General features: G+C 37.9%; 1 protein-coding gene across 5 annotated transcripts in view; it reads right to left on the reverse strand.

The window, feature by feature from the left end:
* LOC117020570 (24-hydroxycholesterol 7-alpha-hydroxylase) overlaps positions 1–13,827 on the reverse strand; it is a 75,302-nt gene extending 61,475 nt beyond the window's left edge. For 2 of the 5 annotated variants that reach the window (XM_033103159.1, XM_033103158.1), the window contains exons 1-3: positions 13,422–13,823; positions 3,921–4,056; positions 1,452–1,626 (exon numbers count right to left, since the gene is read on the reverse strand). In XM_033103159.1, coding sequence (XP_032959050.1) covers positions 1,452–1,626; positions 3,921–4,056; positions 13,422–13,613 — 503 coding nt within the window. In that variant the 5' untranslated portion in view covers positions 13,614–13,823. Of the gene's footprint in view, positions 1–1,451; positions 1,627–3,471; positions 3,578–3,920; positions 4,057–13,421 lie in introns of those variants that run through there. The other 3 variants (XM_033103157.1, XM_033103160.1, XM_033103162.1) reach the window with 3 other exon arrangements.
* Between the last annotated feature and the right edge of the window lie 133 nt (positions 13,828–13,960).

Genomic DNA, 13,960 nt, shown 5'->3' on the forward strand with positions numbered 1-13,960 from the left:
GAGAGAAACATATAAAAAGTCAGACCCAATGACCAAAAAAGAATATAAAATCAGGATACCAAAAAAAGGCATTATTTCATAGCTATATATAAGGGGTAGATAATAATACATGACAGATTCTTTTGGGATAACTCACCCTTAAAAGGTTTTAATATTTGCCTATTGTTGTCAAGATGACTTAGGGGTAACTGAAATTGTAGTCTTATTTATCTGAAGATTTTAAAATGCTTTTTAAGTAAGCATTGTTAGATTCTGACAAATGTGAAATGAAATAAACACAGAAATAAATTGATTCAATGCAATTTTAAGAAGCATTTATTTATAACTAAGATACAGTCCATGCTTTTAGATAGCAGCAAAAAATAACCAAAGAATCAGGACAATATTAGTCACCAAATTTCCTAATCTTACAGATCCTACAAATGTGAACTATTGCATATTGAAATATAGTACCTCTCAAGTTTTACTGTTAATGAATAAAATGATTACTGTGGCATACTTAAGTAAATGAGTATCAATGATTTTTAATATGCCTCCGATTAGTAACACTAAGTACTAGTTATTTCATTTTTATTGTCCATCCCTTTCTCCCCAGAAATTTTTAAGGCTTTTCTTGCCCCCAAATTTCAAAGCTATCTGAGAATTTGCGGTTTTGTTGTAGATATTGAACATGCTAAGAGTTTGGATGGTTGGTTGGTTTTCTTTGTTCTTTTCTCTCTCTCTTTCTTTCTGCACCACTAACAAAATATTAAATATTGCTGTTTTTATGAGCCTGAACTGTTGAATCTTGCCCTCAGTAACCCAGTATCCCACTGAGATGGAAAAGTGCCTAAGGAAACTTCAATTCCCACATCTCCTATGCATGTGGGGAATTTTTCTCATGGCTGCCGTGCCCCAGCCCTTTGCCAGAAAGCTTCAAGAACATAGCTGACACGTGCTACTTGGCTCCCTCTGCAGCCCTTTCCTGTCTCATCGGTTTCTCAGCACCTCCCCTCTACTCTACCACGACTCTGAGGCACACTGACTTTGCTTCCGCCAACTCTTCATGTCTCACAAACATTTCCTGGACGCCTGTTGTCTACTTGATTCGTCTCTCCTCTCCTTTGTTCTCTCAATGTCCACTTGTAATAATCACAAATGGCACTGAATGTTTCATCAAAATTCTGATGGATACATGACAATTATAAGAGGTAAATCTTATATGCTCTACACAATTGTAGGGAATTACTATAAATGTATTAAAATGTACTGGCTATTTGCTCACCATAAAATTATACTGCCAAACTGAAATTTTCTCAGTAAATAGAATTTAAAATAGTAACATAATCTCTTAACTGCCTAGTTAGGTACAGTTCATTAATTCACCTGATAATTTCTGAAGTCCAATGTATGAATTCAAATTTTTTTATTTCAAAAGAACGAGACGAAATAATACTAACGCATCTATTTACCTTACTAAGTTGTTCAGGTCCATTGTCCCATGAGTGCCTAAATGGTCCAGTTGTTCATGTAATTCTTCAGTCAGTTGTCCAGTGAATTGACGTAGGTTGGTAGTACCTAGTTTCCCTTTCATTGTGATATAAAGTTTTTCATGCAGTGCTAAAAAGATATTCTTTGGAATTGATGCTATAAACAGAGAAAACTATTTTCAAAAGAAGCAACAACTCCTTGAAGCAAACAGTAAATATACCTCTAGTATTATTTGGTCAGTAGGAAATATAGACAGAGTCCACCAAATACATAAAATAACCTCCTGTGAATAAAACTAGGTGAAGAGTCAACCTATACTATGAGATAGTAAAAGTCTGTAAGGTAATTTACTTTAAGAGATGATCTCTAAGTGAGTGATTAAGAAAGCCTCTGGGAAACACGTATCTAGTGATTTTATTTCCATGTTTAAAACCTTTCACTGGCTTCCTATCCTTATTCAAAGTTTACAAGGCTTTCTACCAATGTCCTAGCTCTCTCGTGGTATTTGCAGCCCTCCCCCTTCTAAATGTAGATTCCAGGCATATTGAAAACACACTTTTTTATGTTTCCCAGCATTTTTATGAGCTGTTCTATCTGCTCAGAACATTCTCTACTTGACCAACCTCACCCCACCCCCATACACCCACACCTACGAGCCCAAACTATTTCCTGATTTCTATTTCTTTTTGAAGCAGCTTCTTGAATATTACTTCCACCAGGGAGGCCTTTCCAAACCCCACGAATAACGCTGTCCCCACTATTTCCTTTTTACTAGTGTTCATGATCCTTCCACAATGCACACTCCCGGATGGGTTAGGGTAGTGAGAGTATGAGTGAGTGTTTTTTATTCATTGTTCCTTTATATTCTTCTTTAAACTCCTGTTTAATTTCTTCAAACCGTGTTTCCCTGAAAATAAGACCTAGCCGGACTATCAGCTCTAATGCATCTTTCGGAGCAAAAATTAACATAAGACCCGGTCTTATATTATATTACATAAGACCCAGTCTTATATTATAGTAAAATAAGATCAGGTCTTGTATTATATAAGACCCAGGCTTATATTATAGTAAAACAAGACCGGGTATTATATTATATTATATTATACTATATTATATTATAGACCAGTCTTATAAAATAAGACCGGGTCTTATATTAATTTATGCTCCAAAAGACGCATTAGAGCTGATTGTCCAGCTGGATCTTCTATTTGGGGAAACATGGAAATAATTTTTTCAGAAAAAAATGTTTAATTTTGTATTTCATCATCTTCTTATATGTAGGTTAAGTTTTATGTAGGTTAATTAAAAATAATTTTTAGATACCCTGAAGCATTTATCTTCTGTGTTAGGGAAATATATGAGAAGAATGAGAAGCTGTGTCAGTAGTAAATATTAACATATTTTTGTCTGTTAAATAGAAACATTTAAATATGGAAGTCCCCAGGGGAGGGACAGGTATAAAAACTTGATCACTTCCATACACCTGACAGTTAAGGAAGCTGGTATATTTTTCTGAAGGCGTATGTGACCTTACAGATCAAGAGGCTTCCAAGTATTTACATTCTTTGATTTGGAATTCCGTAGTCCAAATATCAAGGAGTACTAAACAGTCAAAAAATTTAACACACATGTTGTAATTTTCATGCAAGCAAGAAGAAAAATAATCATGCTCTTGATCACTTCCAGCTTTTAAAACAAACATTTTTTGTCTTAATGGCAAAAAATGCACTAGAGGATACATGAAAAGGAACCTAAGAAAGAAGCAAAAAGGGAAGCAAAGAGAAAGAAGCCGTAGACAGTAGAAGCAAGCACAGACATTGTGAAAACAGAAAAGCACTGGGCTCAAAATGAAGCAGCTCTGCATTCTTGGAAGGACAAATGGCTTGAGCATGCTTATCTGTGGCCTGGGAAGAAACACAGACAGTCACACAGGAAGCATGCTGACCAGTGCAATCCAGCAGTCTCCGAGGATAGAGAATTGGCAAAAGGGTACCCACTTACCTTAACAGCCCTATGGAATATGTCAGGAAATGCCACTAGCAAAGGGCTTACTAAGCAGAATTCTACTTTCAGGGAGCAGAGTAGCAACATGTGATCAAGCGCAGAGCTACAGCCTGTAGAACATTGTACACACAGTAGCAGAACGGTTAGCGGCATCTTGGGAGCTACAACAGGATGCAGATTCCAAATATTTTCCACAGAAAACAACAGGGACGTAGTAACCTCATCTCTTACACATCGGAGATCTAAATGTATTAGACTGCTTATAATTGGTTTTTTCAATGACCAAACTTATTATATGCTCTTTTCTCCTTCTATCCCTACTCGAAAGAGTAAAATAATGGGGCCTCATCATTCTTGACAAAGGAGTGAGGATGTGATTGTTACCTAAAACTAGTCCTGGATTCCAGTGTTGTATTTCAAATGAACTATCTGAAAATATTCTTTACCTGTACGATAGACGGGATTTTGCACAGCTAGTTCAAAATTTACTTCTTTGGATTTGAGAAACACATTAATTCCCTCTTCTTCAGTAACAAAGGTCATTCGAATTCCCATAGCAAAGACGGTAAATATTGGTCCATACTGAAAAAAAAAAAAACACATAAATACAGATTGTATTAGTAAACATCTCTGATAAATAAGTTACAGACAGGGCCATGCGTCATATATGTTTAAGATAGGGTTTCTCAAGAACCCCAATGATGAAATGATAGTCAAGAAAAACATTACCATTATGTACTGTACTTAATTCTCAATGTTGACCGGTTCAGCCAACTCTATGTAAATACTAATTTATTCTGTCCTATTGGGACTGTGCTAAAGGTGCAACTGCTCGCCACACGAAAGCCAACACTCGAGAGATGAGGTTCGTGGAAAGAAAAGCAGGTTTATTCAAAATGCTGGCATTCTGGGATGACGGCCATCTCCAAGGCCACCCCCTCTATCAGCATGGCCAAAGGTTTCATAGGCACATAAGAGACAGAACAAAGGAAAAAGGGGTGGGGAGAGATGGCCATAGCCTGGAATAAACAGTCATTGAAAAGGCACTTTCCACAGACTGGTTTGTTTCGGGGATAGGAGTGGATCTTATGCAGATGTAAAAACTTCTTTCAAAGTCAGTGTCCTGGAGGTTTCCTTGAGGAAACGGGGTCCTTGAGCCTGGTATGCATATGGTCTGGAGTAAACAGAATCATGGAACCTGGTATGCATAGTAAATGTATAGTAAACGGCGTCATTAAGGTTTTGGCAGGAAGAGAAAGGAGCAAAGAAAAGAAAAAAAAAACTTTCAAAAAGTCCCAAGCTAAACTACGCTCGTTAAATCGAATTACACTAGAGGTTTAAATCTCAAAACAGAAGATTCAGTGTCACCCTTACACTAATCCTTAACCTTCCTCTGGATCAGGTTACTATTTACTTGCACCTTCCTTTCTTGTAGTATGAATCATTAGATATAACTATTAGAAATTATATGAAACTCTGACATTTGAACATTTGTTTTCAAAATTCAATCGGTGAAAAACAACCTATAGCTCAACTTAGTTCAAGAGAAAGACATAAAATTGCTGGCAGCTTTTACCATAAACCCATGGTCACTCAACCACGTCTTGCAATCCTAAAATGTTCTCGAATGTGTTTCCTTTCTCACTTTCCAAAACGACTATTTCACCTGTACCACGTGGCCCAACCCTCAGCACTTTGAGAGAGTGTTCCCAATTTGTAATTCACTGGGAAAATGGAAGCAATCAAGTAAGAGAGCTCTGGACTTCGCACCCCCAAATCTTGCAAGGTGTACACATTGTACCCATTCTCCATGCTTCCCCTCTGTTTAACACAGGTGGAAAGTCCTGCCCCGTGAAATGCCAACAGCCCTTTCCTTGTGTTATAGATTCCACACTCTCTTCCCTTGTGTTTGTTCTACATTTATGCCTTTACTCCTACATCATCAGCTTTACCCCCTCTATCAGACCACTCCTAATTGTCTATAAGCATAGTCTAGTGAGGGGGTTGATTTCAGGAAGTCTTCGAGTATAACTTTACTGGGGAACAAATATATCATTTTCATTGACCTCTCATTGTAATTTAGCATTTTCGTCAATTATGAATGTAGCCAATTAACCACAATCGTATCCATGAGTCTACCATCAAAAGAACCCACTATTCCAACTATACTTTCTTAGACTCTGTTTCTATTTGGCATCCATTCATCACAGAGCCAACTATAGATTGGAGGTATTTTCTTATTCTTGCTGCTCTGGGACTGAAGGGAGATTGCCCTCCCAGGGCTAGCCAATTCTTACACACAGTAAGGGCTCAGCCAGCCAGGAGCTTACCTTTCATATGCAAACCAACGAGTCTAGCCCCAACTACCTCCTTATCTAATTCTCAAATACCAAGACCAATATCCATCCCAGGGCCAGGTACCAGGCAATGAGAGACCACCCCTATAGGCCAAAGTCCTCAGGAATTATTCAAACCACTATCTACTCCTAAATTGTTTACCCTGCCCTCCCTGGCAGGAAACCCCAATAAAGGCTCTGGTGTAGGCTTTTCTCTTGCTCCTGTCTTCTGCTTCCTGACTGACACTGGAGCTTTCTCCGGTGGCTTTGCCTGGCATGCAGTGACCCTCTGGGACCTGTGAGTATAATAAACTTCCTCCTTCCGTGCTTCACTTTCATTTCCCCGGTGGCCACCGTGACTTTACCATTCCACATTCAAGATATACCTTCTGAGAACCACCACCCATATTCATATATCCCATTACAGTTATTATAAGTATCTCTAAATACCATTTATGCTCATCACTACTTCAATATTACAGTCATTTCTGACTTGCCATGAACTGGCACACAGTTGTGGGCACTGTCAGGCCACTTGTGGCCCCGATAATCATGAAGCCACCAAACTGAAGTCTCATTTTCTTCCACTAGGGATCCAGAAAATGATCTACATTGTGTGTCAATATGCCCTCTCTACAACTGTTTGTTAGTACTTAGAAGATGAGTAATTTTCATTGTTTAAGTTTTGTCCAAATGTGAATTCTTAATGTCCCAAAGGAAAGCGTCCTTTTGTAACATGAATAGGCACCCAGTCCACAGTGTGGACAGCCAAGTTCAAACATACCTACCGAATCATTGAGGTTAAGGGCTGCGAAGTGGTATTTAAAGTAACTTATTGCAAAAAGATTGCACAGTGCAAATGATCTTGGGCGAGGTTACAAATTCCATGACAAAGGGTTTTTTGTCTTGTTTTCCTCCCGTGTTTTGTGCAATGTCAGCACTGAGTGTTATGAAGTAAAGACAAGCACATGCAGTATGTAATAGAAGTGGTGCTTGTATTTTTCTATTACACTTTCTATTTTGAGATAACTGTAGACTAACACACCGTTGTAGGAAACAATACAGAGAGATCCCAAGTACCCATTAGTCTGCTTCCCCTCGTGGTAACACCTTGCAAAGCGATGGTACAGAAATATAACCAAGCTAATGACATTGATAAAGTCAAGATACAGAATATTTCCATCACCACAAAGATACCACGTTTCCCTTTCATAGCCACAGCCATTTCCCTCCTGCTTCCTCCTCCTCCTCAACCCTTGGCAACTACTAATCTGTTCCCCATTTCTACAATATTGAATTTCAAGAATGTTATATAAATAGAGTCATACAGTAGTATGGAAACATTGGGGATTGGCTTTTTTTTCACTTGGCAAAATTCACCTGAGATCCATTCAGGTTGCTATATGTATCAATAGTTTATTCCTTTATATTTTGAGCAGCACTCCATGGTATGGATGTGCCATAGTTCGTTTAAACATTGGTGAAGCGAGTTTGTGTTGTTTTCAATTTCAGGCTATTATGCATAAAGTTGTTATAAACGTCCATGTACAGGTTTTTGTGTGAACCTAAGTTTTCAGTTCTCTAGGTTAAGTGTCCAGAGTGTAATTGCTGGGTCATATGGACCAGCTTTTCCATCAGCAATTTTATCATTTTACGTTTTGCATTTCTACGAGCAATATATGAATGATCCAGTTTCTCTGTATCCTTACTAGCATTTTGGTAATGTCATTATTTTTTATTTAGCCAGCCTGATAGGTGTATAGTGATGTCGCGTTGTGGTTTTTATTTGCATATCCTAATTGTGAATGATGTTGAACATTTTTTCATGTGTTCATTTGCCATCTATATATCCTCTTCAGTAACACATCAGTTCATGACATTTGCCCATGTTTAAGTTGGATTGTTGTGTTTTTTCTTTAACCTTGACTACTGGAGAGTTCTTTATATATTCTCGATACTAGTCCTTTGTTAGATACGTGGCTTGCAAATATTTTCTCAGTCTATAGACTGTCATTTCATCCTCTTAACTGGGGACTTTCATGTTTTAATATTCTGTTTAACAGACAAAATATACTAATATTTACTCTTGAGCCAGCTTCCTATTGCTCTCATGTGTTACCCCCCCCACCACAGAGAAGATGAATGCTCCAGGGTAATCTAAAAATTATTTTTAATTAACCTACATAAAATGTAACCTATTCATAATAGGATGATGAAACACAAATTAAAAGTTATTTTTTGAAAAAGTCACTTTGAAGAAAATAAAAGAGGATTACAGAAAAAATATAAAGGAATAATAAGTTAAAAAACTCAGTCATATTCTCACAACCCCAACCCAACCGGGAGTGTAGAAGGAACATGAACACTAATATAAAGGAAATACTGGGGCCAACACTATCCGTGGGGTTAGGAAACAAGGCAGCTGGAAGGCAAAGATGAGAATACTTTTCATTGTATACATGGTTATTGTGGGGACAGAGCCCCAAAAAGCAGTTTCCAGGCTCTCGGCCTCACATAGAAAGGTGCTGGCTCAGGTAGTAAACGGCCATCGACTGTGATCAAATGGCCATCAGCTGTGGCTAGTTGGCCGTCAGCTGTAACCAGTGAGCCATTGGGCACTAATATAACTGCCGTGGCTAGGCTAGCAGAAAAATGGGGGCTAGCAAGGAGATGGTGGCTGAGTCTGCAAGCGGCACAGTGAGGGTTGAGAATTGTGTGGCTCCTGGTTCCTGTGTCTCCAACCCAGCCGCCAGCGAGAGTATAGTGGTGTGACTCCCCTACCTATGGCTCCGTGGGTGTTCCTTTTTGGCCTCACCATGTCCTGCGTTCTTATGTGGGGAGCGGGACCAGAGACCCCGCCTGACATCCCGCATGACAGTTATGCTTTTAGAATATAAACCTATTTGAAAAAAAACACAACTTTTTTTTAAAAGAAGATGGACTTCCAATTTTGGTAGTGACATTGTGGCAACTTCTATCTGAATTGCTCCACTTCTTTCCTAGAAACCACAGAAAGCCACAAGGAGAATGAAACAAATACAAACACAAGCAACAGATTAAGATTAACCAGAAGAAAATCTACAAACTACGCAAGTGTAGCTCATAGCATCTGAAACGAGCAGAATTGCCTGTGGAAGCTCTAACAGCGTAATGGAGGGAAATGAGGCAGGTACAGGGGGTGTGATAATGGAAAGGCTGAGAAATATACACTCTGAGATAGGATAGGGCTGGAACCACTGTGAAATGGGCTAAAATAAACAGGCCATGGATATTGGGGGAGGTATCAAAAGATCCCACGGAAACTATTCAGAGGGTTCCAGAAAAGCACCACCTTCCAAAAGTGAAGAGAACACCCAAGAAGACAGAGCTGTGTCTCTTAGTAGCAGCAGCAGATATCAAAGAAAGGTAGTGGGAGCTCATGTGATTAGATCCTGAAAGGTCGAGGAGCCTTGGAAGCACAGAGGCACAATATTTTCTCTGTAGCAAGAGAGGATAGCAAACTTAAGCTGAGAAACCTGGAAAGCAACTACCCCCAACAAAACGTCCTGCTTACAGCTGGTCCTAGACAACTCCACTCCTTAAAATACAATTAAACAAAAGGGAAAAATTCAGCACTATAAGAAAAATTCTTTAATTAAAAAAAAAAGAGAGAGAACTTCTGATACATAAAGAAACTCACAGCAGAATACAATTAGAAATTCACCAAAAATTATTTTGCCAAAGAGTACCTGAAAACTACAATGCAAAATTATTTTTGTGAATTAAAAAAATCTTAATGTAACAATTGCAGCTGCAAAGAAAATAAAGCAGAAATATAAGAAACCATGGAAGAAACAGCTAGACAATAGAGAAAAATTAGGAAATAAAGGAACTCAGAAAAGGAAGAGACAACAAATACAGTTCCAAATAAAAGACAACTATTACATGAAGCACAAGAGAGGCTGGATCCCACAAAAAAACCAAACAGAGTCTAAGGAAAAGAGTATAGAAATGTGAAAAATATAAAAGATATCAATAAAATAGAAAAGAATTGCAGGGAAAATGACAGCTATAGAAGATAGGCAGAAGAGATTAACCCAATGCATAATTGGACCTCTTTCCCAAACTCCAATTCATTTATCCAACTGCTTAATTCAACATCTCTTCTTGGATGTCGACACCCCAAACTCCTACATATCTAAAGCTGACCTTCCCTCCCAATGAGTTTTGCAATCTTGTCCGTCTCACTTGATGGCAATCTACTTTCTTGTTTCTCAAGCCAAACTTCTCGGAGTCACCTTTAACCCTTTTCATTGGTTTACATACTACATTCATTACACCTGTAAATCTTGTTGCTTCCATCTTCAAAATATATCCAGCCATTTCTCAGACTTCCACTGCTACCACCATCGTCCAAGCCACCATGATCTCAAGCTTGAATTATTGCAATAATCTTCAAATTATCTTCCTTCTTTTATGTCCCTATTTTTAATAGAGCAGCCAAAGTGACCCTTTAAATTTTAAATCAGATCACATCACTTCTCTGCTCAAAACACTAAAAAGTTTTCCTATTTCACTTTAAGTTACAAATGCATTTACACTTTGAATCTGATAATTTACAGATATACTTGCACACACAGAAATGACCATTGTTATTACATTATTTATGATAGTAAAATAAGAGAAACAAACCATGTCCATCATTAAGTGACTGTTTAAATGAACTACAGTTCCGGGAATACTTTGCAGCTTTTAAAACAAATACAGACGCTTCTGTTTTTGTGTAGGATGTGATAGAACCAGGTGAGCCAAGGATCTTACTGCCAACTAGGAAAACATGGATAAATTACGAAGATCATACTTTTAAAGGCATCAGAGGATTGGGGAAACAATAAGAACTATTAAATGGACTACAACTCTGCAGAGGAGAGAACTGTGCAGAAGTGAACAAACAATAGGTCACTATTTATCTCCCTGGTGGTATCTGTGAATTGTGGGTATGGGCTGAAGATCAGGACTGAAATTGGTACCTTCAAAAAATCTAGGGGGGTGGGGGTAAGGGGGAAGGTGAGGGGATTAGAAAACAATTAGTAACCACAAGATGGCCACTGGGTTTTGAAAATTAATCTGGGGAACGTAATCAATAATGTTGTAAAGATTTTGTAGGGTATCCGATAGACACGTGTCCCATTTGGGAGACCATCTCAGGGAAGATGTAGATGCCTGATCACTGCACTGTACACCTGAAGCTGAACAATAATGAATGCCAACTATAATATTATATATATATATATATATATATATATATATATATATATATACATTTACGATAGGCAGAGTACAGCATTGGGAGTGGAGATAGTGGAAATGGGATGGCTCGGTGCGATGTCAGAGAGATAGTGGATGGGGGGCGGGGGGTCCACAGTGTGAGGGATATAAATGATAAACGTCTAAGTAAAAAAAAAAAAAACAACTCATAGACACAGACAATAGTTTAGTGGTTACCAGAGGGTAAGGTGGGTGGGGGGTGGGAGATGAGGGTAAGGGGGACCAAATATATGGTGATGGAAGGAGAACTGACTCTGGGTGGTGAACACACAATGGGATTTATAGATGATGTGATACAGAATTGTACACCTGAAATCTAGGTAATTTTACTAACAAATGTCACCCCAATAAATTAAAAAAAAAAATCTATAGCTAGCATGATACTTAATGGTGAAATATTTAACACCTTTCCCCTAAGATTAGGAAAAAGACAAGCCTGTCTACTCTTACCACTTCTATTCCATAATATATTAGATCTCTTTGCAGGACATAATTTTAATGTATAAAAACTCTAAGAATTCTACAAAATAACTATTAGAAGTAATATGTGAATTTAACAAGGTCAGAAAGTTAATCTATCAAAGAAGCTGTATTTTTTTTGTGACAGCAGACTACAATTAGAAAGCAAAAGTGAAAACAATTTTATCTATAATACCCTCAAAAATATAAAATACATAAGAAAAATAATTAACAATGATAGGCCAGACCTCATGTCAAAAAAACTGCATGATATTTCCGAAAGCAATTAAATAGCTACATAAATGGAGACATACGGCTTTCATACATTAGAAGGCTTAATATTCTTAAAAAGTCTATTCTCTCCCAATTTTTCTTAACAAACTTATGACTTAACAAACTTTCATAATTCCAGCAGTTTTTGTAGAAATTGACAAACAAATTTTAAAATGTATATTCAAATTCAAATAATCTTGAATGTCAAGGCAATTACAAAAAGTGATTTTTGTAATTCACTACCTGATTTAAAGACTTACTATAAAATTATGGTATTTAAGACAGTGTAATGTTAACAAAGGAATGGGCGTATAAATCAATGGACTAGGACAGAAAACCTCAAAATAGATCTGCACATATATGGTCAACTAATTTATGAAAAGCTGCAAAGTCAATTCAATTAGGAAAGTCCTTCAAGAAATATTGGAACAATTGGACATCCAGGTAGGGAAAAAAATGAACCTTACCCCTTACTTACATTACACAAAAAAATTAACTCAAAGTGGATCATAGACCTAAGGGTAAAATGCAAAACTATAAACTTTTTTGAAGAAAAATAAAATAATCTTTGCGACCTTGCTTGACCTTCTCCGATAAGCTTGTAAAAACATTTCCTAAAGTTATCAAAATCATATGCCTAAGAAAGGCTATGGGACACAAAGGAGAATTTCTTCTAAAGATACCACTTTGTATCTATCAGACCAGCAAAACTTATGGTTCCTAGTGTGGGCCAGGATTTGAGGAGCTAGGCAATCCCCTACACTCAAAAGAAAAGACTAAGTGTATAATATTATATCCTTTTTGCAAGGGTAACACAATAATATAAACAATTTAAATATTTATGTTCTTGGACACTTCCACTTTGAGCAATTTATTCTGAGGAAACAATCAGATAAATGTAAAAAACACAACCACAAAATACATACGCATACACACGATAATGTTCATTGAAACATTGGTTGAAATAAAGAAAAAATTGGCGGTATCCTATATACTATGTTTGCAAGATATACTGTATTTGAAAGATATTTTAAGGACAAAACATCTACTGCAACGATGATTACTAATGTGCTTACTTTGCAGTGAAAATGGATTTCATCATCATTAAATAACACCAGATGAAAATATACTGTCAGCAAAATTTGTAAAGACCAAGTTTGCAAGCAATTTTTACAATTGCCTGGTGTTAACCCTGATTTGGATACTAATTTATTATGCATTTTCATAAATTGAAAGTAACTGCATTACATTTGTCTTTTCCAATTATTACAAGCATTTATTTAATATGTATTCAGAGGATTTTTTAAACCACGATGCAATAACTAGCATTTAAATCTCTGCTTCCAAAAAGGCAGTTAGTTGCAAGCTGCATTCCATTTCATAAAAATCTCTCTCTTTTGAAAAACCTTGCATAAGACATAATTGTCGCTAGTTGAGGAATTCAAAAATGACTAGATCGTTTGAGGGCAGCATGTTCCCAGTTTCTAACACTGCACTTAAGATCCAATGAAAGAAAATAAATGAAACACTATCTTCTCCGGAAACCCCACCCGCTAAGGCCACATCACATACCTTGATTCTTGCTTTCTCTATAAATTCTAGCGGGGCTTTTCCAAATTCAAATCCAGCTCCAATCCAAGGAATCCAGCCCCTTATGCACGGGGGTCCCTGCAAGTTCTTCCACTGAAGGAATAACAAAAGAGCAACGCAACCTAGGCTTATAACCACTGTTAGGAAAACTAGTTCCATATTTTTGTCTAGCATCTTCCAGAATCTGCCGTGGCACTTGTCCCTTCCCTCTGGGATAGGGCGCACCCACCGGACCTCGCAACCTTCCTCCTACAACTTTTGCAGCTTCCTCGCCCTCCTAATTGTAAGCTCCTCTCCCCGCCCCAATTTTTAGGTGACTTTCGCAACATCGCTCCCTCCCACCTCCACTTCTCTTCCAAGTCTTGGCCAACCCGGACAGAAGGCAGGGGCTGGACCGAGGTCAGAGGGCGGGTGCGGAGGGGCGGAGCAGAAGAAGGTAGCGAACATGCGCTGTTACCATGGAGACCGGGGGGCGGAGACTCAGCGAGCACCTCGGTCGCGGCCAGAGAATGCGGTCCGAG

Source organism: Rhinolophus ferrumequinum, chromosome 3 (genome assembly GCF_004115265.2).
Source record: "Rhinolophus ferrumequinum isolate MPI-CBG mRhiFer1 chromosome 3, mRhiFer1_v1.p, whole genome shotgun sequence".
NCBI classification, from domain to species: Eukaryota; Metazoa; Chordata; class Mammalia; order Chiroptera; family Rhinolophidae; genus Rhinolophus; species Rhinolophus ferrumequinum.